Below are 23,092 nucleotides of genomic sequence, written 5' to 3' on the forward strand. Positions count from 1 at the left end.
AAGGCACAGTTTGGCGTATTGTTGTGACGCGAACTTGCTCGCTGGGTTTTAAATTTACCCGACGTTAGCTGCGGTCTACAAAACCACCTGTCTGTGTTTTGTTTATTTAATTTGCTCTTTTGTAAAGCAGAGGCTGTAAGAATGCCGCCTAAAAAACGCCACTCTGGGATGACACAAAACAAGGAGCCGAAGCCCAGCGCTGACAGCGCTTCTTCTCCAGACAAGCAGGATAGCCCAGAGTTATCTGAGAAAAAGTAAGACAAGTAATTCGGAAAATAAAAGAGAAGGCAGCATTTCATCACCAAGCTGTTCGGTTTCTTTATAAACACGTAGCCCTGTGTTTAATTTATTAGCCAATATGTCAAATTATTCAACCCATTCTTGTTAGCTTGACTAACGATCTATCAGGCCAGCTGTTTAGCTAATTTCAACAGTAAGGCCTGCTTTTAGGATAACACCAGTGAGTTTACAGCCTTTAATATAAAACAAACATTTCCTCAGGATATTAGCTTGGAAGTAGCATGAATTATAACGCTGTCATAAAGCAGGAAAATTACCTGTGTTTGGACTATGTAGCGCTGCTTCTCTGGGATGCTACTGCTGTCAAATGACCTGAATGTTTTGCTCTTCTTATTCTTCACCTTTAGACACAGAGAAAAGCACGCTGAGTTTGTGAGTCTGTGTAAGAGCCTTCATGTTTCAGACCTGGTGTGTGACCGAGCCTGGACCCTGTGGGAATCTGTTCTGGAATCCATGGATAAAGTCCCTGTATGTATTACATACACAGCTGTTTCTGCACATGTTTAGCTTAAAAAGTACCACAAAACCTGAGGAGCTCTATAAACCTTGATAATGCTAATAATATAAAAGTAATTTTACTTCATCCTTTATAAAATGACTGGAAAGTTTCCATTTTCTTTCCCTTTTCTTAATATGTTTTTTTTTTTTTTCTCATTTAGGGCAGTCAGCAAAGACTTTGGGGAGCTTGTCTGTTTGTGATCGTAACAGACATGGATGTTGGTAGCTTTACTGTAACTCAAGTTTTGAAAGCTGTCAGTCTGAAGTAAGTGCTAGAAGATTTAATTCATAGTATTCCTGTCTGCATCCAGAGACGCTCGTTTCTATTCATCAAAATACACTGCCACGTGTTGTCCATAACACCTCAAATTAATATAAAGTTGGCAGTGGAAATAAACTAAACAGGATGTAGAGTTTGTCTGAAAAAAGCAGGAAGTTAAGAAGACGGTACATCTAACATGACATAAGATAAAGAAGACGGGTTGTAGTGAAATTATCAAAAAATCACTTCCCAATGAAGGAAAACGTTGGAGCCGCCCAGTGATTTTTCCTTCTTTAAAGGGGCGAATTATGAATTTTCCTGACACATGGTGCAATTTTATAGCTCTATTAAATACCTTCATATGTTGTACCGATATCTCACATAACTTGAAATAAATTTGATGTTATAATTTGACACCTTGAAATTGGCCTCTGTCTCTTTAAGAAGCTCCTGCTTTTTCTGACACTGCCTTCATCACAACAATGCCTTTCTCCATTACGCCCTTTCCAAACATTCTTATTAGCGTTAAACTGAGAAGTAGTAAGTAGTAAAAGTGAAAAAAGTAATTTTACATGACACCCCCTTTAATGTATTGGCAATAAATGTTGGTGTGCTTCACTACATGCAGTGTTTTTTGTTTTTTTGGTTACTTCCAGTTAGCAAAACAGCTAACTGCTCCTCTAAAGGGATTTTCTCTGTGAAAACTTAGATCCTCATTTACTAGTAAAGTTTCTTAAAATGCATAATTCAAGAAGATCGTTGATTGTACTGCACAAATGTTTATATACGCTGGATTCACCATAAAAACCTTTGTAGTCTTTAGTAGGAAATCCGTTCCCAATCTTATGTTTCTGTTTTGTTTTAGTTTGAAGCAGTTTTTGGCTCTGGTGAGACAACTGGATGTTAACCTGGATACAATAAGCATGAAGGTCAACTCGGCGCTGACGCGACTGGAGAAGAAGTACGACGTAATGCTGGCTCTTTACCAAAGATTTGAGAAGTGAGTGAGCACAACAACGGAGAGTAGAAATGTGACGCGAATGTAGCTGAATGCTGAATCCGTTTTTGTTTCAGAACGTGCAAGAATATCTTTGTTCTGACATCGGATGGCAAGTAAGTTGGGATTAACAGTTGTCGACCATCATTGGTGGCACAGCTCTATGAAAAAGTATTCAGTCCTCTAAATGTTTTTCCACTTTGTCGTAGTGCGAGGACAAGCTTCAGTCAAATTTTCTAATAAAATCTGAAAAGTGTGGCATACATTTCTATTTAGGGGCATCTGTGTAAATTGGAAAACCACACAATTAAAGGTGTAATGATAAAATAAAATTCCAAAAAAAGTTTGAATACATTTACATACTGCTGTAATTCTTTTAACTTTTTACAGTCTTCTTTAAGGATTAGATTAAAAAAAATAAGACTGTTCATCCTTTCTTGTCTCTCTTTCAAGGGAGAGAGAGACCATGCGGACCTGCTGGACAATGTTTCTTTTGGCAAAAGGTAGTTTTATTTCTTTTAGGAAGTCAAAAAAATAAATAAAACAAGATCAGTAGAATCATTTTCAAGTTAAGCCATCCAATGTTTTTTTTTTTTTTTCATGACTTCCCGCTCTGTGCTCTACTGTAGCTCTCGGTTTAATTCAAACATCAAGATTGTCACGGCAAATGCCGCCTTGTTTTGATCAGTTTGGGTGTTTTGGTGTCGGAGCTTCTCATGCGTTTCTCCTCGGCTGTTTGCAGGAAGAGCTTTGCAGATGGAGGATGACCTGGTCATATCCTTCCAGTTGCTGCTTTGTACGCTGGAGCTGTTTATCAAGCGCTGCTCTTCAGACCAGTTACAGCCTTTATATCGTAAGCCTCGGCAACGTTTCATTCAGATTTCTTCGATTTAGATATTTGAGTCACCTTTTCAATAGGAAAGCAAACAATTATAACTTTTTAAAAAAAAATCACTATTTAAGGTTATGTGCTTAAATGATAACCATCTCTTTAGTAATTTAACATCTTTAAGTACTGGATATTTATTTTTTTTCTTTGGTTTGGCAGAATCGGCCATTAGCAAGGTCCTGAGCCCACCGACACGAACATCTCGCCGCAGTCAGAGCAAAGCCAAGTCCAGACCTTCAGAACCAGAGGTTGATGTGCAGCTTCTTGAAACCTTGTGCAAAGACAACGAATGCAATTTCGAAGAGGTTTCACAATTCTCTTCCTTGTTTGAGCATGTTGTCATATGAGAACATTTGACTTTTGCTCAGCTGTCCTCTTTGTTTGCAGGTGAAGAACGTGTACCAGACCAGCTTCTTGGCTTTTCTGGACTCGATGGATCTTTCGAGATCCACCGACTTTCCTCAGGTGAGTGCCTGTTCCCAGAACACCTGCTGTACTGTTTAGTTTTACTCTATCCCCACAGCACTCACAGTTTCCATCATCTCTGCTGCAGCCGATGGCATCTGTTCGTTCTCATCCTTAAGTATTTGTTCGCACTTAGAGTCACTAAAAGGACGTCCGGGTCTTTTATTGCAGAGGCAGAAACGAAAGTGTTGAGGCAGGAGGTTTCTGTTTACCGACACTGACACAGTTCTGTGAAGAACGATACGGGAGATATTGCCCCAGTAAAGGCCAGATGGTCAACATTATAGACCTTAGTGGTATATGTGTGAATGTTTGTCCAACCTTATTTATGCTATCATGTATTGGCCTGAATAAACAGCTTGAAAACATGAAGCTCTTGGTAAGATTCAAGGGTATATAGGCACATATTTTGCTTTCTTTCAGGGGCAGCAAGAGAAAGTTTGGAGCTTTTTCTACAGAATTATTTTCTGTACTAGTTTTGCATCTGAAATCTGAACAGAGAGAAACAAAATGCAATGGCTTGTTAAAGTATTCATTATTTATTGAAAGGTATCAAAGAGGGCTGAATACAAATGTACATCATCCTTTCAATATTATTTATTCATGATTTTCCACTGTAAGCTCAAATGCCTTACTGATAATACATTTTTCTCTTTACCTGTTATGATACACAAAGCGACAACTTTAGGCTGGGTTTTTCCATTGTGAGTGCAACTCTGTTAATTTTTTTTTTTACCCCATGGACCAAAATAGTCCAGCTGAAAGAACTCTGTCCAAACAGGCTCATTAACCTATACAGAAATCAATCATAATAAAAATTCAAGAATTATTATTTTTCTTGTTCACTCTGAGCAATGAGAACAGGTTAAGGAAGAAGCTTTCAAATTATTTACAGTATTTTGCGAGGTTTAATAAACAGGAATGCCCAAGTCTGCGTTTGGATTTTGTCTTTCTCCATAAAAGCTCCTTTCACAAACATCATGTCCACTTGTGGTGCAATCTTCTCCTCAGGTGAATGATGTCAACCAGCAGTATGAAGAGCACTACCTCAAGAGCAGAGACATCGATGGGCGTCTGTTTTTCGACGGGGATGAGAGCGTTCTTCCTCCTAAAATCGAGATGTAAGTTCCTAGCTTCTCTCCTTTAGTGGCTGCGGTTGTGCTTTAGCGGAAAGAGAGAAGGAAAAACAGATGCGATATTCTTTGTTCAGATCACAGGTGGAGAGAACTCCAAAGAAGAACCAGCCAGAGGAAGACGGGCCGACGATCCCTCCTCAGACTCCGATCAGGTGAGCGCCACTTTGACCGGCCTCCTTCCTTCCTCTGCGTTCAGGAAGGAGGCAAGGAAAGAAGTCAAGGTCACAGTTACACTGACCCCCATTTTCACAGTGAGAGCGAGAAGCTGGCATTTATACCTGAGGGAAGTTGACCACTTATACCAAGTAAAGGGGTGATCAAAACAGAACAAACAACAAACACTGCTTACACAAACCTAACACACCTAAATGGTGCCACCACATATTCACATGCATGCAAATCATTAGAACTAACTAAGGTCAATCAAAGAATAAATTTAACTTAATATAATTCCTCAGAGTATTACCCCTCCTAACTGAAAGTGGTATGCTCTAGGAGCTTTTTAACAGCACCTGGAGCACTTGTCTCCCTTTGCTGCTCCACCCTGCTGATGAGACACACCCAGAAAGGTAAGGACTCAAACGATTAGCAAACTCAAATTAAACCAATCTAAATCAGAGCCGATATTCTCCCCCACATTCTCCCTGAACAGGACAGATGGCCAGTCTCTCTACCCATAAAGCTTGTTCAACCAAATGTCACAATGCAACTGAAATAAAGAACTGAAACAAAACACATTTGGTCTGTAAATAAATTCAACATAATGTAACATCAATCATCATTTATTGGGGATGGAACCCCTGGTCTCCATCACAGTGGGTAGTTGGATGTCGTTCACCTGGTTGGTGCCGTGGAGAATTTATCCATTCTCCATGCTAAGTTCTTCATGTATGAGGTTGAAAAAGAGTCAGTGAGTTGAATTCATGAATTCCATGTATTAATACCAAAATACAGCTGGTCCTTTTCTCATGGTACCTTTGGAGTTAGCAGGACAAAATGACATCAAACAAAAAATTTTCCATTCCTTTTGTTAGCCTCTATCTAAACTACGCCCTAAAGAGGGCGTTCCCTAGCACGTCATATCCTTTAACTCTCGCTCTCATTTGCATTTCCTAACATGTCATTTCCTTTAGCTTTAGCTTAGCCACAAGCTAAAAGAGATGGAAGAAAAACAGAATTACTTATTCTCAGCAGTGCCTTAGGGAGTTAATAAAGTTTCATCATAATACGGGGAAACAATCTTGTATTAAAAAAACTTTGTCATGACAGTCATTATTAAATAATTTTTCCTTCTGGGTTAATCCAGTCACCACATTACATTCTGTTTTCTCCTCAGAGCTGCCATGACATCTATTCGGATGCTCAGAGGAGACCTTCCCTCCAACGGGGATCAACCTTCTACTACACTGGCCACATATTTCAAAGTGAGTCTCTTTCATGCATGAATTATGATCCTTTGTGTCAGGATTTTTTCCCATTTTTTTTATTTATTTATTTTCTTAAGGCATAAAAAAAGGTAGAAAAAATTTTTGGGAAAATTTTTTTATTTTATTTTGGTGATCAATTGTAATTTTCTCCAAATACAAAGTTGTTTTTTGAAAATGCATTCATCAGGGGTTATCTGATGTCACAATATTTCTTTTTACTGTAGAAGGAGGGACCGGGTCGGTCGGCGTGCTTTTTTGTCTGTCGGCCATACTATAGTGACCACTATGCATGAAAGGGTTAGCCTGTTATTAAACTTGAGTTCTTCTAGTTTGATTAATTTAAGATGTTTCTGTGTGTCCTATTTGCTACGATCAGAATTGCACTGTGGACCCGACGCAGGATGTACAGAAACGTTTAGAGACACTTGGTCAGGCGTTTAGCCAGAAGTTTGGCGAGGCGGTGGGGCCTCACTGTGTCGTGTACGGCAGGCAGGTATGAAGCTTAAAAGCACCACATCCTGTCCTGACCTGATCTTATCTCTTGCTAAAAGTTCTCTTTGTCTTTCAGAGATTTGCCCTTGGCGTCAGATTATACTACAAAGTAATGGAGGCTATGCTGAAATCGGTATAGTAACTTGTTTCTTTGTGCTTGGAAATTTTCCGTGTTAACATGTATCAAAATGGCTGAACTCATTGTAATCCTTTGTTATGTTTTATGTTCTAGGAAGAGAAGCGTCTCTCTGTGCAAAATTTCAGGTATTTATAAAGTTCTTTCTGCAGTGCAGTATAAAAAATTTACTCTCGTTGCCATTAACTCTGAATTCTTAATAATAGATGCATAACTTGTGCAGTAGGAAAAAGAAAGTATAACTTTGTTCAAATCTAGAACATATTAAAATAGTTTGGGGTCCCATTTGCAAAACACTGTGCAGGATCTGTACCAAAAGTGTACGTATGCCAAAAGGAAAAAAATATATTTAAAAAAACTATTCACACAAACATCAGAAAGAAATTTCCCCTCTAATAGTCATTTCTGCACTTCAACGTTTTCTTACCACTTTCCGACCGCCTCATGTTTTGTCCTCTGCACACCCACGTTCAACCATAAATGGCCAGCGCAAAGTACGTCATGAAGGCTGTGGCGTTTTTAAGACTGCTGTTCGTCATTTCATGGTCACCAATGGCAACCACAGAGAAAAAGATAGAAACACAATTTCACAGAAGCAGAAATCTCTATATACACCTTAAGTACATTAGGGCCACATAGTTTGAATTTGTATAGCTGTGGCTCACCAGCAGAAGCATAAATTACAGTATTGTGTTGAATGCTGACAACAAAGCTGATTAAAGTTTGATATGGAGTGAAACTAAATGTCTGAGACGAATCGTGATGCAGCGAGGCTTCAATTCCTCACCATCCGTGTCGCCGGTTTCCTCAGTTTCCACAACGAGCGAACGTCCGGGTCAGAGTTGGCGTGGGAGAGCGCACATTCTCCCGTCAAGTTTATTTTATTTTTTTTATAGTTCGCTTTATGTAGAAAGCAACACATGCCAGTTTCAGGCCCCGTTTTGTGCCTGCTCCAGCTTTATAAATGAGACTCCTGGTCTTGATTAGATTAGAAAATAATTTCAACATAACCAATAAAGTCAAAATGGAAAAGCAAAACTAAGTAAAATGGTTGATTCGACGGCTTGTGGAAGTAACTGTGGTGAATCAAACTACTTATTATTATGAAACTTTGTGGTCTTTTATATCGGTGGGCTGTAATTTTATCTTGCTCATCTATAGAAACATGTTCCGGCATTTTGAGGTTTCTGAGCGTTCTAGGTCTCATCACAGCATTTTATTACTCTTAACCTCTGGTCTTTGACTGGGTCATTGCTCAATTTTTTTTCATTATTAAAAACCTATTAAATCAAACCATTATGTCCATCTATCAACCAATCCATCCAGAGTTGCTGCTGTGTTTTGAACCTTTGCCCTGTTGACGATCTTATCTTTTGGTTCACACTCAGTACTTTCTTAAAACAACCCCAAATCTCACCTCACCTCAAGTCTCTAGTTTGGTCTGATCTGTTCAAAGGACTTAGTCTTGCACTTTGCAAATGTACGATTTTTTTTGTAGAATAGGGGCTTTCTCCTGGCTACCACAGAAAATGACCCATAACTTCTCCCTGTTTGATTCTTAACATATGACTTTAAGCATTTAAAGTTTGGCAAAACAAACTGTGCTGTGCTGACAGTGTAGTGAATTTGTCAGGATGTTCTTATCTGGTGCCTTAAAAACTTTCCTCTTGTGAATAATATTTTGGTCAACTCGTTTAAAAATGGACTTCTAACCCTTGATGTCTGGCAATAACTGCTTCTCTGACCTCAGTGAGGTTGTCTCATCTTCCTGACATTGGGTTAATACTCATCTGTATTCTCCAGACTAGCAAATTTCCATAGCTCTTTGGTTTATAGAAGTGGTCACATCTGCTAATGAAAACAAGGTCTCTACAGACTCTAGAGAAGTATGGATTTTAATTTGTGTCGTAAGACTTTGTTCCCATTTTCATCAGAAGTTATTCTGATGAATCTGAAGTAACTCCACCTTCGTCTGTTTTTCCTTTCTGGCCTGGACTCTTATAAGAAAGTTGATCATGTGGAATATGTTGTTGGTTTCTGTAACCTTGAGGCCAGAAGTAAATAAATACCAAACCAAATGATTTCTGTTTCTGGTATGTTCTTGTATTTGCATTATCCGTCTTTTAATTGAACCAAATCCTGTCGTCTGCTTTCTAGTAAACTCCTCAATGACTCCACATTTCACACATCACTCCTGGCCTGTTCTTTGGAGGTCGTCATGGCAACATATGAAGGTGCTCCCCTATAATCTCCTACTTTGTTTCAGTTCAGTCATATTTTAAGTTACACCCTTCACTGCAGGAGACAAATAAACTGTTGCTTGTCTTTAACTTCTGCTCGTTTCTGTGACCAGAGAGCAGTTTCAAGAACGGAGGAAGCGACCAAACTGGAACGAACTTGTGCTTCCCCTGGATCCTGAACGTCCTCAACCTCTCCGCCTTTGACTTCTACAAAGTGATCGAGAGCTTCATCAAGGCTGAGCCGACGCTGAGCAAAGACATCATCAAACATCTGGAGACCTGCGAGAACCTCATCATGGAGAGGATCGCGTGGCGGACGGTGAGTCTCACCACCACAGAACACACGAGCTGGAGGTGTGATTACACGGTGTTTATTAGTCGGTGAGCAGAAGAAAAACAGTAGCCTAACAGAGTATCATGTTACAAAGTGCAAATTCAACATTTTATACTGCCGTATTTGAGTTAATTTACTATTTCAGAGAAATACTGTCGGCTTTGAATGCAATTGAGACATTGTGAGTCCAGACAGCTGCAGATGTTCTGACAGTAGCATCCAGCTGAGGCCCGGTCCTCTGCTGGACACCTGAGAAATGTAGTGCAGTGCGTTTATGCAGGGCTTCCCACCAGTGCCTGGTGGGCCACAGAAACTCTCTCACCCCGGGTCTTCATGCTAACAACTTCAGCAAACAAAGAGACAAGTTGCGCATAAAGTCTAAAAATATTTTAGACACTTTGATTAGAATGAAAGAACTGAAGTGCAAAAAATGTTATTGCATTTTTTATGTTTGCCTTTTGGTGTTTAGGTTTTGCTAATGATGTCTTCCAATAACACATAATTAACTAGTTGTATTTTTAAATTTCCTGTTTTAACTTTTAAAAAGAAATTTAACTCAAAAACACACAGTAGGCGGCTGAATGGCTGCCCACACCGCAGCGCTTAGCAAGTTTTCTGGGGGAAACCCTGTTATGTAATAAATCGCTTTACTCAAATGTACTCCTTCACTAATCGGAGAGAAGTTCTTTTATTTAGTTTTAATAATTATTTTATTATTATCTCTTTACTGGTATTTTTACTGGTTAGAAGTTGTTGTTCAGCATTTATAAATCCACTTGTGTTTTTTTTTTTAAAGCTGCCTATATTTACAAATTAGTTTAACAGCTGAAAACAATGCAACAGAGCTTTACAGCTAAAGTATCTGCTGTAAGCCTTGCTCTCGCTCTCTGTTTTGCAGCCTGAATGAACCACATACTCGCTCTTTAACATTATAGAAAAAATAAAGTTTGGTTCCTCTGACCATCCTGAATTAACAGATGAGACAAAACATTTTAAGCAGTTTCCTATAGCTTTTATGTTTCCTCTTACTAATACAGAAAAAAGGCAACTTTGAGTTCACTTTACTCACCAAAAACCAGCTGTGTTTAGCATTAAAACGTTTCAAATACGCTGCAATCATTGGTGTTATCCTCCTTGGCATTGAATGCTACTGCCTCCACCTCCCGAAGTTTCCCTGTGCACCAGGCTGCTGGAGAAATAATAGATGAGTGGATTGAGGCAGCAGTTAAAGCTGGCCAGTGAGAGCACCACTGGGTGCACAGTCTTGGTCAGCTTGGCCAGGCCACAGTGTGGCAGCAGCTTCATGTGTGTCAGGGTGTAGCCCAGCAGATTGACATGATAGGGCAGGAAGCACAGCAAGTAGACGCCCAAAACCCAGTAAATAATTTTAAGGGTCTGCCGACGATTGCGGCTCTGGCTGCGGCAGCGATGCCTCGACTTGCGGAGCACGCTCAGCACTCTGCAGTAGCTGTAGAGGAGAATCAGAGTGGGCAGCAGAAACGACCCCAAAACTAAACTCAGAGAGACCAGAATGAAAGTTCTGTGGCGCAGGGAGGACGGGTCGAGCAGACACGGCCGGTTTTGGTGAGAAGCTGCCAAACGCAACAGCGGCAGACTCACGCTGAGTCCCAGCACCACACACCATATCCCCCCGCTCACGATCCGCGCAACACGCTGCCTGCGGAGGTTCGGCGACAGAGGGTGCACGACGGCAAAGTATCGGTCCACCGCGATGCACACGAGGAAGAAGATCCCGCCGTACAAGCTGATGTATTTGAGGATGAAGGTGACCTGGCAGAAAGCCGCTCCAGGAATCCAGCTGGTCAGGTTCTCAGTCCTCGACCAAGCTCGAGCCTTTTGGTGGTAGTAGTAGATCCTCATGGGCAGAGAGATCACAAAGAACATGTCGGCGAAGGACAGGCTGGCCATGTAGACGGCCGTGCTGCTCACGGAGCAAGAGGACGTGCAGAGTCTACGCAGAGCCAGGCTGTTGGTGGCCAGTCCCAGCAGGAAGATGACGCTGTAGGACACCTGATAGAAGGTGAAGCGGTAGCTCGTATCCACAGTGCAGTTAGACGAAGGCCAGCTTGGTTTTCCCTCCAGATCTGTTGCGTTCCACAGCTCCATGTCTCAAACGTTTTCTAAGTCGCTCGCATGTCCAGAGGGGAGCGTTCCGCGTTGCTTCTGCTGGAGATATTACGCCTGTCACAAGATGGGACAGATTAAAACAGGGTTTTTATGAAGGTCATTTAGCTGAAGTGACTCTTAAATAGTCCTGTAACTGGCATGGTCAAATGCATCCAGCCAATGAAGTTTTAATGCCGGCTTTTCCTTATAAAACATGTAAACATTGATTTCATTACATTGGAAAAGCAGTACTTCTCTGTGGATCACTATTGACACATTAAATAACTCGTAAAGTTTATGCTTGATTGAGATGGTCAGACGGTTTAATTTTGGATGCTGGCACGTAAGCAAACATGTCGTTAAGGATTTTTCTGACAGCGTTATGGTAGGCTTTGACTGTAAGCACTTTTTATTGATGTTTACTCTGTGTTATGAGACATTTTTTATTATTTACACAGTTGATCAGCTTCTCTTTTCTGTCAAAACCACTTAAACCACAGCTCGTGATGGCTTATGCTGAGGATGCACGACACAGTGCAAGTTTATCATCATCGTGATATTACTGTAGACAATTTGGTTAAGAACTGCTTGGCCAGTGAGTAAGTATTTATTTTTATTTATTTAGGTGCCTTGCATTCGGATGCTCCAAGGCTGTATTTTATTTAGTGGCACTTTTATTCAGTATAAAACGTTCAGAAAGTGAAGAGGTGGTAAGGTTATTATTAAGAAACTACAGCTGAATTGTTTTACTGCCAAAACAGACAGAAACACTTCTTCAATAAAACATTTTCAGATGATATAATGGATTCATTTTTTTCTCTTAATAGCTACATGACCTACTTATGTGGTTTTTGTTTTCTGTAAGCCCAAAGCAGAAAGGGGTTAATGCGGTCGAGAAGTCGTTTTTCTCTAACATTGTAGGTTCAAAGCTATTTTAGCAGCATTCTTTTATTTTAAATAATTCATCATCATCATTGTTATGTATAGTAAGGTATTTGATTGCTCAGCTTTTCATTGTATTAATAAAACATCTTGACTGTAAAAGCACTTCAGGTTTTTAAAGGTGTTGTGTAAATACATGCAACAATCTTTATTTGGGACTTTATTATTTGGATTAATTAATTACAAAAACACTCGTATTAAAAGAAAATTCTGCATTTATTCCACTGTGAAGTATTAACTCATAGTTTTAATGCTTAAATGAGGAAAACTTAGATGTTTGAGTGAAGTGGATGCGGTGCAGGATGATCTAGGTGTTGCGTAACAAACCTTTTCCCTTGTATGTTTTACCGGTGGTGGGGAGAAGTATTCAGGGATTTAGTGACGGGATTATATAAATATGAACAGCAAAGCGTCAATACGTATGACATCCCAAACTTGTGGTTTATCCCCCCCCAGTACATTTTGCCTGAAAACAAAACCACAGTTTTCAAAATTTCCACGAGATCACAGCCCAAAATCTCAGTGAAATTTGTTTATCCTGTCAGATGCTGCTGTTCCATAGAAATGCAAATAATTAATAACAAAGCCTCTAATTGATTACAAGCATTTTTCTACTACTAATCTTTTTAAGATGTTATTATTCTTATAACGTGCCTATGAATAATTAGTAAAATTATCCTACAGGGAACCTGAAATGAAACAAGATTTGCAAAATGTGTCAGTTTTCATATATTTGATCAAGTTCATATTGAGATGCAGAAACTTCATATCCAATTTTTGCCACCATCTGATTTAAATAATGTAGAAAACATATAAAATGTACACATTGTTTTATGTTTTTTGCAAAAGCAGAGCTGCCGTAGCTGCATTAAAATGGGTAAATCAGTAGAACTCACCGATATTTTGGCCGGCAGTGTGATAAATAGCGAGCTGGAAATGGGCACCTATTCCTCCATCCTGCTTCACCTGCATCCTACTGATCTGTGCTACAGACAAGGATCTCTACCTTTCTCTCTCCTCTTGGTCCCTCTCTGCTCCCACCCTCCATCCCTGCACACTTCAACATTTCCACTGCTCGGTTTAAATATTTGTCATTTAGAAAGCTTTAAATATCCTGATCAACAGGTTATTTGTCTGATAAGGTAGCTTTCTTACTAAACTGTAAAGTCATTAGCCTTTTGTTAAAGCTAATTTGCTTTATTAACTCATGGATGCAGTTATATTTACAGCTCTTTTTTTTTTTAAAAAAAGCCTTTAGAAATGATTAAGGGTTCTTATCAACCATATTTCCGTCTATTTGATAAATGAATAACAGGAAGTTGCTGCTATTATACATCCTTATAAGCCAATGATGGGGTAGATGCTCTGTCAGCTTTTCTTTATACCATTTGATCCAGATCATGTAGCCGTCAATCAGAACTTTTGTGTTACTGTTTACCCAAAGGATTTCACACTAATATTTATGATAAAATTTTGCTTGGCAAAGTATTTCCTTTATTTCAAATGCAGTATTCTTACAAATTTTCAATTTGTTTGAGGATCTAACATGTTGTATTTACTGTGTAAAGAAGTAAATGCAATGATACCATTTTTTTTTTGTGGGAAAGCCCAAACAGAAAAAAGTAATCCCGTACCTTAAGTAATTAAAGTTAACAAGGAAGTAAAAGTAAAAGATTACTTCCTGTTTGTAGAAATATTTGGTCATTGAAGTAGAACCTTTCTGGCAACATGATGGGCAAAAAAAAAAAAAATCTCAAAAGCAGAATATCATGTCTGGATCCCCCCCAAAAAAATCAAGAAAAGAGAAGAAACAAAACAAAAACATTTCAAACCATTGTTCCACAATAAATGTGCGTTACAGATTAACCTTGTACTTTCACATTATGCAAACGATCCGGCGTTGTGTGTGTTAAAGCAGGAGATTACAGGACCGAGGCTTCCATCATTTACTAAACAATATCCAAGGCACAAAGCTAAACTCTTTCACTGTCTGTCCTCTGGCAGGATTTTCAAAAGCTCTTAGTTCACTTCAAACACAAGCAAGGTTGTTGTGCACCATTCTCAACATGTTATCAACTGGGCGTTTTGGTGACGAACATTTATCAGATGAGACGGACAGGAAAACCATGCGGCGCATCTGCTCTGTGTACACAGCAGCCCCCCGGCAGCAGCTGCAGATTGTATCATAATCGGTACAGTACTTATGTTATACAAGCCCATCTTACCCCTTATAGTTTATAGTTTGTGACTTCCGTTGTCTCAGTTAAGGTCAGTGTTGATTACGGTGTCTAATCATTAGAGAGAGACTTGGTCAGGAAGACCTCAGTGGGAGTAATCCCAGGTAAAAAAAAAAAATAAATAAAATGATGGACTGGGGCCGCTCTACCGGTTCAGGACCTGAGTATAAGGTGTTGTAATTGACGAAACCATGTGTGGTGCTCTCTAGAAGACGTCGCGTCCCACAAGTTATGACGATAAATGATAATGTTGTCTCGAGACCAATTTTCAAGTAATGCAAGAAGAACACATTCTCAAAAATCAAGAAACTTTAAATTCTAATGCAGATTTAACACTGTACCTGGAAGACATTCAAAATATCCAAAATAAACAAATAAAACGGCAAACAAAAGGAATTACGAAGGTTCTGTAAACAAAACTGTCCTAGTTTAAACCAGTGCACAAAGACTGGAGACCTTTGTTATCCAGTCTTTGGTAGAAGTCAAAAAAGAGAGAAAAATGATAAACCATACTAATGGAAAATATTGAGCTATTTGTAATGTATCATTTGATTAATTGATTTATTGCTCATTGCAACAGGCCTAACCATCAGTTTATGATCTTGGGTTATCTTGCGGTAGTAGCTCAAGTGGTAGGAGTTCCTCCCATGACAGTGGGTTGCCAGGTTGGACCCTTGCTCTGTCGGTCTGTTGTGGTGTCCTTGGGCAAGGCACTACTAGTGTTTACACAGTGCAGCCAATTGCATGGATTCTGTCAGTCTGCTAGACATGCAAACTCTTTGCAGAAAAGACCCCTGCCTGAGATTTTAACCTGATTGCTGCTGGGCAGCAGTGCTACCAACTGTGTCACCATGCAGTCCACACTCTGGTTACACCACAGGATAATGGTGCAAAGTACACAAGCAGGTCATAATGAATGTTTTAGAGAGTCCTAGTCAAAGTCTGGACTTGAATCTGATTGAGACACTGTGGCAAAACCTTAAACAAGCTGTTCTTATTCAAAACCATAATTTGCAGCTAAATTCAAGAAACTATGCAAAAACAGAGTGGGTCAACAGTGATCATTGCTGGTCATCAAAAATGCTTGTTGGCAGTTGTGGCACAACTGTAATTAGGTTTAATTTTTTGTATTTACTCAAGTTTATTTCATTCAATTTTAAAAGTTGTTTGATTTAAGAAAAAAAAGCTGTTAAGAAGACAACACGAATCTGTAAACAAATAATTGTATGTCAACAGGTTCATTCTACCAGCAGACTTTAACCTTAACCCAGTTTTTATTTATATTTCACCCATGGATTTCATTGAAACCCATATTTCATGCTCATTGCTTGTGGCTCAGCTGCTTCCTCCTTCACCGTGCTTTGTGAACGTTTTCACCTCAAAAGCTATGCTTTTGCTCGCATGCTTTGGTTTCTCTGTCACTGGAGAAGTCGAGTCTATTCTTGTTGGCATAGACCCTCAGGCCGAGCCGTTCCACAAAAAATGCAGCAATGCTCCGTCTTGCTGTGCACAGCTTTTACAAGGTGGAGCAAATATTTCACAAGCTCCACAGTACTCTGTTTGCAAAGAGCCATGGTTTCATTGGCAGGCGGCCCAAAGCACTTCACACCACATTCAGTCATTTTCACGCTGAATTAAATGCAAGCTAAGAACATTTTCTTGTGACTTATTTAGAATTTAGTTAATGCATGCTCCTTTCTATATGGCCACCTGGAAGTGTAATTGGGCAGGTACAATTTAATCACGTTCACATTGTTTGTAAAGGCTTCAGCCCAAGGCCACGCCTGAAATGTTCCTTCAGAATCATTAGCACTGCTGTGACTAAACTCTGACTGCACAGACAGAATGTGAATTTTAATTTCAGCTATTTCTGAGTATAGAAAAAAAAAAGCATGAAAAGACTACATGTTTCCTGATTTTATGTTTTTGTTCCATTGTCTGAATGTATTAATGCATTATAAAGCCTGGCTATGACAGAAATCGCTGCCATAAATTAATCATACTCTTCTGTAATTGCAGTTGGTCTGCAAAAGTATGGGATTTTCACTAGAATTATGTTTGGACCCTAGATACATGATGTGGTATTAACCAGTAAGACAAATATGCTCACTTTACCCCACCTTATTTAGTTAAAAAAAAATCAAGTTCAACTCAAATCTTAAAAAACAAAAACAAACAAAAAAAATGTTTTATTTACTCAATTTGTAGTTCTTTACGAAGCATGCTATGGTGTAAGGTGCACATTGTGGCTACAGAATACACAAATGACTACAAATGTCGTACTACAGCATCTTAAAAGAACAATAATTCTGGTTCAGCTCTTATAAATAAAATTACAGACACAACATCACATGTGCAATAATTATTTCGAGCATGTAAAATGGTCCATGTCCCAGGTGTAGGCTGTTATAAAAAGTTGCAACACAGTGTTCTTCTGTTTTATTGCCTCTTAGGAATCATCATCCTTAATCTGAGTCTAAAGTCTGGTGTATCCTGTGTGGAGTAACTCCTTATTAATACATTTGTTTGGACTTCAAAGTCACTGTGCTTCAATTCAAGTTTTACCAATACCAACCCTACTTGCTTGGGTCACTGCTCACATCGACAGTATAACTGTCATCAAACGGATGACTCCAAAATTTTGGATCTGTTGCTCTTCGGTGGGAGGCTCTTTATTGTCGTTTTTGAACTGGTCTGTGAGCTGTCTGTTTGCAGTTTGTGAAATAGTCTGGTCCCGTGGTGCCAAGCTGTCGACTTTCGCTTGAAGGAGCTTTGAATTGTCTCTGAAGTGAAGTAGTAAACCACCGGATCGAAGCAGCAGTTGGTCACTGCTATGCAGAGAGCTATGGGGTAAATAGTCCTGACCACATCCTCTGCATGGCACCCCTGTAAGACTTTGGTGCGCACCATCGCGTAGAAGATGAGATTAACGTTGTACGGAATGAAACAGAAGCAGAATATGAGCAGATGCACGACGACCATCCTCAAGATCTTCGCCTTGTTGAGGCTCCCCCCGCGGTTGATGGTTTGAGGATTCTTCAGTGTCCGTAACACCATCACCGAGCAAAATATGTTGAGCATCAGTGGTAGGATGAAACCCACGGTCTCAATAAAAACCACCACCTTCCACAATTCAGCCTTCCACTGTTTTTTCGAGTAGTTCTCGAAGCAGAACTTTGACTCGTTAGAACTGGTGTTTTTATCTGAGGTGGTGTCCAGGAGTAGCCCAGTGGGTATACTTCCAGAGAGAACCACTACCCACACCCCTAAGCAGGCCAGCTTGGCATTCCTCTTTGTGCGGATGCTCCGGGATTGGAATGGGTGCACAATGGCTAGAAAGCGGTCCATGCTGATGCAGGTGAGGAAGAGGATGCTGCCGTACATGTTGGTATAGAACAGGGAAACGGAGATCTTGCAGAGGACGTCGCCAAACACCCAGTTTTGTTTGATGAAGTACACAATCCGAAAAGGCAGGCTTAGGACGAAGAGGGTGTCCGAGACCACGAGGTTCATCATGTATGTGGTGGTCTCATTCCGTACTTTCAGTGTACAAAGAAAGATGTAGGACGCTATTATGTTGAATAAAAGTCCCACTGCAAACACCAGGCTGAAGACCACGCTGTACAGAGGGTACTTGAAGTCATCATTTTTCTCACAGCTGCTGTTGTTCATGTTTAGATCCTGCTTGTCAGATTAAAATCTTCAAAAATATAATTCAGTCTTTGCCCTTAATTTTTTCTCTTAATCATATGTTCAACAGGCAGGAAAAAGCTTCAGCTATGCAAATTACCTTCTTTTGTCTTCCAGAGTCTTTTATTTTCTCTTTGTGAAATTGTCCACTTGGAAAAAAAGAAAAAATAATAAGTTTGGTGTCCTCTTCACCGTCTCTCTCAGTACACTGGTTTAATCCCTTTAGAAAGAAGAATCATATGTTTCTCGTCAGCTCTGAACAGTCGAGTGGCTCTTCCCCTCTCGTGTTCTTCCGTCTGTTCCTCCAGCCGCCCTGAGGGCACATGACGATTGTTCACTCTGCTCTTGGTTTACTGTAAATCAGAAAATCTCACAGCTGTCTGCACACATGTAGCTCACAGGAGGAACTGGTTGGACGGTTGAGTTAGGGCGGGGAGGAGCCTTCACCTGGAGCCAAAGTCCACCCTCTGATACTGGGTTTTGCATGACGCTAATAAGCGCTGACACATTTGGAAACTTAACATTTGAATCTATCACAATCAATTGTGTCTGTGTTATCAGGTCGTGCTTTAGTTTTTTTTTTATCAGAAGGAAAGTATACAAATGTGTTGTCTGAAGACATTTTAACCAAATTACTTACTCAGCCTGCTGAAAGTTTGACTGTAATGGTATAGAAATGCATCACGTCATGTTACTGAAGCCACAAAACACTCTGTGCTTTTGAAATTTAAGTGATGTCAGCAAGGCGTGACATGTACCAGTGGCATGTCGGTGCTGGTTGGAGCTATTTCTGTTACCACATGCTAAACCTCGACTTCCTTTTTATGATTTTTATGATGCTCTAGTTTTATACTGTAGTGGTGCATAATAATAATACCATAATTCTCTAACTAAACTAATGTTCTTAATGAAATTACCAAGTGTTAAAGCTCGGCTGTGGGTGGACATGGACTTACCTGTGTCAATGCACACACAGTTGGGAGTGTCTTGTGTCAACATGGTAGGAGAAGCAGATGTTTTTCAGGATTTTCCCCAGAAAACTTGCTAAGCCCGGTGGTTGGAGCGCTCGGCGGTCATTCATCCAGCGTCCCGTCGCATTGAGTTAAAAAAATGTGGCAGGAAATTTGAAAATATCTCTTGATAATTGTTAGGGTAGGGTTAGGGTTTTTTTTTTTAAATAAAATATTTGCAAGGGAAATTTGTTTTTGTCCAACTTATCATGACTGATATTGAACTAAGGTGCAAATAAAAATACATGCTACATCAAATCTGAAGGGTTGAGTGTAGCTTTTTGTTCAGGTAAGTCCACTTGTAACACTTTGTGAATTAAGTAGAATATGGTAGCATCATGCTTGTGGGGTATTTAACTAAAGTTGGTGGAACGACAAAGAAAGACTTCCTCCAAAATCTTAAAAATCACTTCAGATCATTGCTTAGGACTAAAACTAGGACACTTTAGATATGTCCTAGTTTAGGACTAGTTTTACTTATAAAATATTTATATAACTTACCTAAGTTATGAAATATTTGTGAACTTTGTGGCAAATAAACCAACTAATTTAAATAAACTACCATTTCTTTCCGTAACAGTAGTCCAGCATCCTACCAGCATCATACCATAGGTATTGTTGCCAGCACCAACACCCATTAAAGGTTTGGTTGCTTTGAAGATCTTGAAGTCTATCAAAGTACATGGAGACACAAAGCTTTTGCTTATGGTGCGCTTTGTTCCCCAAACAATTTATCAGGTCATTACATAACACTTATACAGAGAGCAGAGCTTTAACAGACGGTGAGTAAATATTCTTTGATCACATGCAGGAAAATTTTAGAGCAGCACTGACTTTCTCCTTTAGATGAACTGGTGTGAGATGCATTAATCAGTGTGGAGAGCAGTGAACAAGATGCACATGCACAAAGTCTGAGGTAAATGTCTGTGTCTTTGCAGGGCTCTCCGCTGTTTGAGCTTCTGAATCAGGAGCATGCGAGCGCAGCAGCGGAGCCGGTGGAGACTCCAGCCAGTTTCAGCCAGCCGCTGCAGCACAGCCACACCGCCGCTGACCTGTACGTTGTCACGCTACCCATCTCATTTTGACTTCTTGTGAAACGTAGAGAACGTTTCAGCTATTACAAAACCACTATGAGTCACAAACGTCATTGTAGAGGTTGGTCGATTCCATGAATCATAATGAGATTCCTCTCCACATTGCGTTGAAGCTTTATCAGTGTTTAGATTATCATTAAAGTGGAAAGTTTCTGGACTCCGTGTTGCTAGTTTGACAGACTCCTCCCTCTGCTCTCTGTATTGCATGTTGCAGATATCTCACACCAACACGCCCAGGCTCGCGGGTCTTGCCTCCTGATTCCCCGACCACGCCTCCCCGGCAGCCCGCCGCTTCTCAGTCCACCTCCCAGGCGCCCTGCCAAGCTCCGAGGCAGCCAAAGTCGAACTCCCTCAGTCTGTTCTATAAAAAATGTAAGATGCGTTTCAGTCGTTCTGATCGTTCTTTTATAGGGATGGCTGTGGTACTGCCTCCTTGACAAATGCTAACATATCACCTGAGTTCATGTAGGAAAGGGGTGATTCCAGAATCCAGCCATTAAAACTGATCAATAGATATGAACTTACGCTCATCTCAAATCTTTTTATAAAGAAAATTTTAAAAGGCGATACACCATTCAATTCTTTGGTTGTATTATGACTTGATGTAAAAAGTTGAATACAAATCGTTTATTTGTTAAACACTGTAGCTGCTAATTTAACACACTGATTGCCTCCTATCACCCACTTTTCTCCTATCTCTTATTTATTTATTTTACTTTTATTTGTAGTGTACCGCCTGGCCTATACAAGGCTAAAGACTCTCTGCTCATATCTGCTGTCCTCTCACCCTGAGCTGGAGCCCATAATATGGACCCTGTTTCAGTACACCCTGCAGCACGAGTATGAGCTGATGAGAGACCGCCACCTGGACCAGGTACTAAAGCAAACTGAAGTTCCCATTATTTCGCTTTCCTAGGTGCTTTCATCTTTCTCCAACTTCTGTGTTTCTTTTTTTTTTTCTTTGTCAGCTGATGATGTCGGCCATGTACGCCATATGCAAAGTGAAGAGTGTCGACCTGCGCTTCAAGTCCATCGTCTCGGCCTACAAGAACATGACTAACACCAACCAGGAGGTGACGCAGCCTGACAAAACATTCCACGCTGCTGACGCAAACTGGTTTCAAGTTCAAATTACGACACACTAAACCCGCCACCGTTTCTCCGACTTCTGCAGACCTTCAAGAACGTGCTGATCGCCGAGGGCCACTACGACTCCATCATTGTCTTCTACAACCAAGTGTTCATGCAGAAGTTGAAAACGAATATCCTGCAACACGCGTCCACCAGGGTGAGGCGTCGCAAGTTACAATTACAGCAGTTTTTATAAAAAGTAATTTCAGAAACGTCGGTGCTTATTAAAGGTCACTACTTTCACTTTTTGCAGCCGCCTCCCCTTTCTCCAATACCTCAAATCCCTCGCAGCCCATACAAGTTACCCAACTCTCCTCTGCGTGTGCCTGGGAGCAACAACGTCTACATCTCCCCTCTGAGAAACTCCCGCATGTCCCCGGGTATCATGACTCCTCGCTCCAGGTCAGTCCTACCCTTTTGTCTGTTAATTTAATATGACCCACTCTAAATACAGACAGCGCTTTTAACGCATTTCTGTATTTTGCCTTTGCAGAATGTTGGTGTCCATTGGTGAATCATTTGGAGTGAGTACTAGTAGTTATCAGATTTAGAGGCCGCAAAAAGCAAATACTCGGGTGGAGATTTAGCTTCAAGTTGATGAAATCTGACTGAACCTTAGGTGTATTGGGAAAAAGAATGGGCAGACATTACAGTTTGTAGATGTGCTGTAAGAGCAGTGGAAGTCCTTTCTACAAAGAATTGACTCTTAAGGTTTAACCTAAAGAAGATTAATAAAAAAATTTGAAAAACTGTGTCCTTTTCCTTTACAATGATGTACTACTTTGTGTTGGCCTATAAGATAAAATGTCAACGCAAAAGTTTGTGATAAGATGTGAAAAGTTTCAAAGTATCTTTTGTAAGGCACTGCAATATTCACTGTAAACCAGTGAAAGAAAAATTACACCACCAGTTATTTTCTATCAGCTCCATTAAGATGATATTAAGGTACGCAGGAAGCATTATGCAAAAGGTTAACAATGTTTGTTTGTGAAGTTTGAGCGTGTCCAGTAATTGATTAATTTCTACAAATACTGTTTGAATTTGTCGCAATGAACACCCGGACATATCGTGATGAGATTTCAAGTCCATATCGCCCAGATCTTGATGACAACTGTGCAGTCGGTTGAATTTCCCTCTCTGGTTTGGTCTCTTCCGTTCCTGCAGCTGGGCAATCGCTTCCAGAAGATCAACCAGATGGTCAACAGCAGCGAACGCTCCCACAAGAGAGCGATGGACCAAAGCGCCGCCATCAAGCCTCTGAAGAAGCTGCGCTTTGACATGGACGGGCAGGACGAAGCAGACGGCAGGTTGGTGTCGAATACTTTAGCCAGGGCTTTACTAATGAGACACTGTCATGTTTTATAATTCCTAACCAAAACGTATTGTTGTACATTTGTGAATAAAATAAAAAAGGATTTTTTTTTTTTCCAGTCTAAATGTTTTGTGTTAGATCATGAAATGACAATTCCTGTGTTTTGGAACCAATTAAATATCAAGTTTGTCAAAGGATTCAAAGTGCATTTCAGCTGAGTTTGTTTGTTTTTATGCAGCAAACCTGGAGGGGATTCGACCCTGATACAGAAACTTACAGAGATGAGTGAGTGAAAGTGGCTACCGGTTTCCATTTCTGCTTTTGTTAAAGCCTGTGTGTTTTTGTAGCACTTTGGTTTGTTTTGTTTGTTCAT

At 40.2% G+C, this 23,092-nt stretch overlaps 3 protein-coding genes across 3 annotated transcripts in view; 1 reads left to right on the forward strand and 2 right to left on the reverse strand.

Annotated features, from left to right (window-relative positions):
- Nucleotides 1-23,092, forward strand: part of rb1 (retinoblastoma 1) — a 24,190-nt gene continuing 1,098 nt past the window's right edge. Inside the window, exons 1-26 of the mRNA XM_015042060.1 lie at nucleotides 1-254; nucleotides 648-768; nucleotides 960-1,063; nucleotides 1,926-2,060; nucleotides 2,135-2,173; nucleotides 2,511-2,560; nucleotides 2,800-2,910; nucleotides 3,106-3,251; nucleotides 3,334-3,411; nucleotides 4,423-4,532; nucleotides 4,622-4,699; nucleotides 5,884-5,971; nucleotides 6,351-6,467; nucleotides 6,543-6,599; nucleotides 6,699-6,730; nucleotides 8,760-8,836; nucleotides 8,956-9,161; nucleotides 20,121-20,236; nucleotides 20,491-20,648; nucleotides 21,005-21,150; nucleotides 21,245-21,349; nucleotides 21,451-21,564; nucleotides 21,661-21,809; nucleotides 21,901-21,931; nucleotides 22,572-22,714; nucleotides 22,958-23,004. Coding sequence (XP_014897546.1) covers nucleotides 142-254; nucleotides 648-768; nucleotides 960-1,063; nucleotides 1,926-2,060; nucleotides 2,135-2,173; nucleotides 2,511-2,560; nucleotides 2,800-2,910; nucleotides 3,106-3,251; nucleotides 3,334-3,411; nucleotides 4,423-4,532; nucleotides 4,622-4,699; nucleotides 5,884-5,971; nucleotides 6,351-6,467; nucleotides 6,543-6,599; nucleotides 6,699-6,730; nucleotides 8,760-8,836; nucleotides 8,956-9,161; nucleotides 20,121-20,236; nucleotides 20,491-20,648; nucleotides 21,005-21,150; nucleotides 21,245-21,349; nucleotides 21,451-21,564; nucleotides 21,661-21,809; nucleotides 21,901-21,931; nucleotides 22,572-22,714; nucleotides 22,958-23,004 — 2,671 coding nt within the window. The 5' untranslated portion in view covers nucleotides 1-141. The remainder of the gene's footprint in view (nucleotides 255-647; nucleotides 769-959; nucleotides 1,064-1,925; nucleotides 2,061-2,134; nucleotides 2,174-2,510; nucleotides 2,561-2,799; nucleotides 2,911-3,105; nucleotides 3,252-3,333; nucleotides 3,412-4,422; nucleotides 4,533-4,621; nucleotides 4,700-5,883; nucleotides 5,972-6,350; nucleotides 6,468-6,542; nucleotides 6,600-6,698; nucleotides 6,731-8,759; nucleotides 8,837-8,955; nucleotides 9,162-20,120; nucleotides 20,237-20,490; nucleotides 20,649-21,004; nucleotides 21,151-21,244; nucleotides 21,350-21,450; nucleotides 21,565-21,660; nucleotides 21,810-21,900; nucleotides 21,932-22,571; nucleotides 22,715-22,957; nucleotides 23,005-23,092) is intronic.
- On the reverse strand, nucleotides 9,968-12,065 carry LOC106953357 (lysophosphatidic acid receptor 6). Its single transcript, XM_015042062.1, has one exon. It carries the CDS (start codon nucleotides 11,301-11,303, stop codon nucleotides 10,302-10,304), a length of 1,002 nt encoding a protein of 333 aa, XP_014897548.1. The 5' UTR covers nucleotides 11,304-12,065; the 3' UTR covers nucleotides 9,968-10,301.
- The window catches only part of lpar6b (lysophosphatidic acid receptor 6b), a 12,464-nt gene continuing 6,005 nt past the window's right edge, over nucleotides 16,634-23,092 (reverse strand). The window contains exon 2 of the mRNA XM_015042061.1: nucleotides 16,634-18,509. Coding sequence (XP_014897547.1) covers nucleotides 17,102-18,154 — 1,053 coding nt within the window. The 5' untranslated portion in view covers nucleotides 18,155-18,509 and the 3' untranslated portion in view covers nucleotides 16,634-17,101. The remainder of the gene's footprint in view (nucleotides 18,510-23,092) is intronic.

This window comes from Poecilia latipinna, unplaced genomic scaffold (assembly GCF_001443285.1).
Source record: "Poecilia latipinna isolate Pla-1442-1.1 unplaced genomic scaffold, P_latipinna-1.0 Scaffold576, whole genome shotgun sequence".
In the NCBI taxonomy this organism is placed as follows: Eukaryota; Metazoa; Chordata; class Actinopteri; order Cyprinodontiformes; family Poeciliidae; genus Poecilia; species Poecilia latipinna.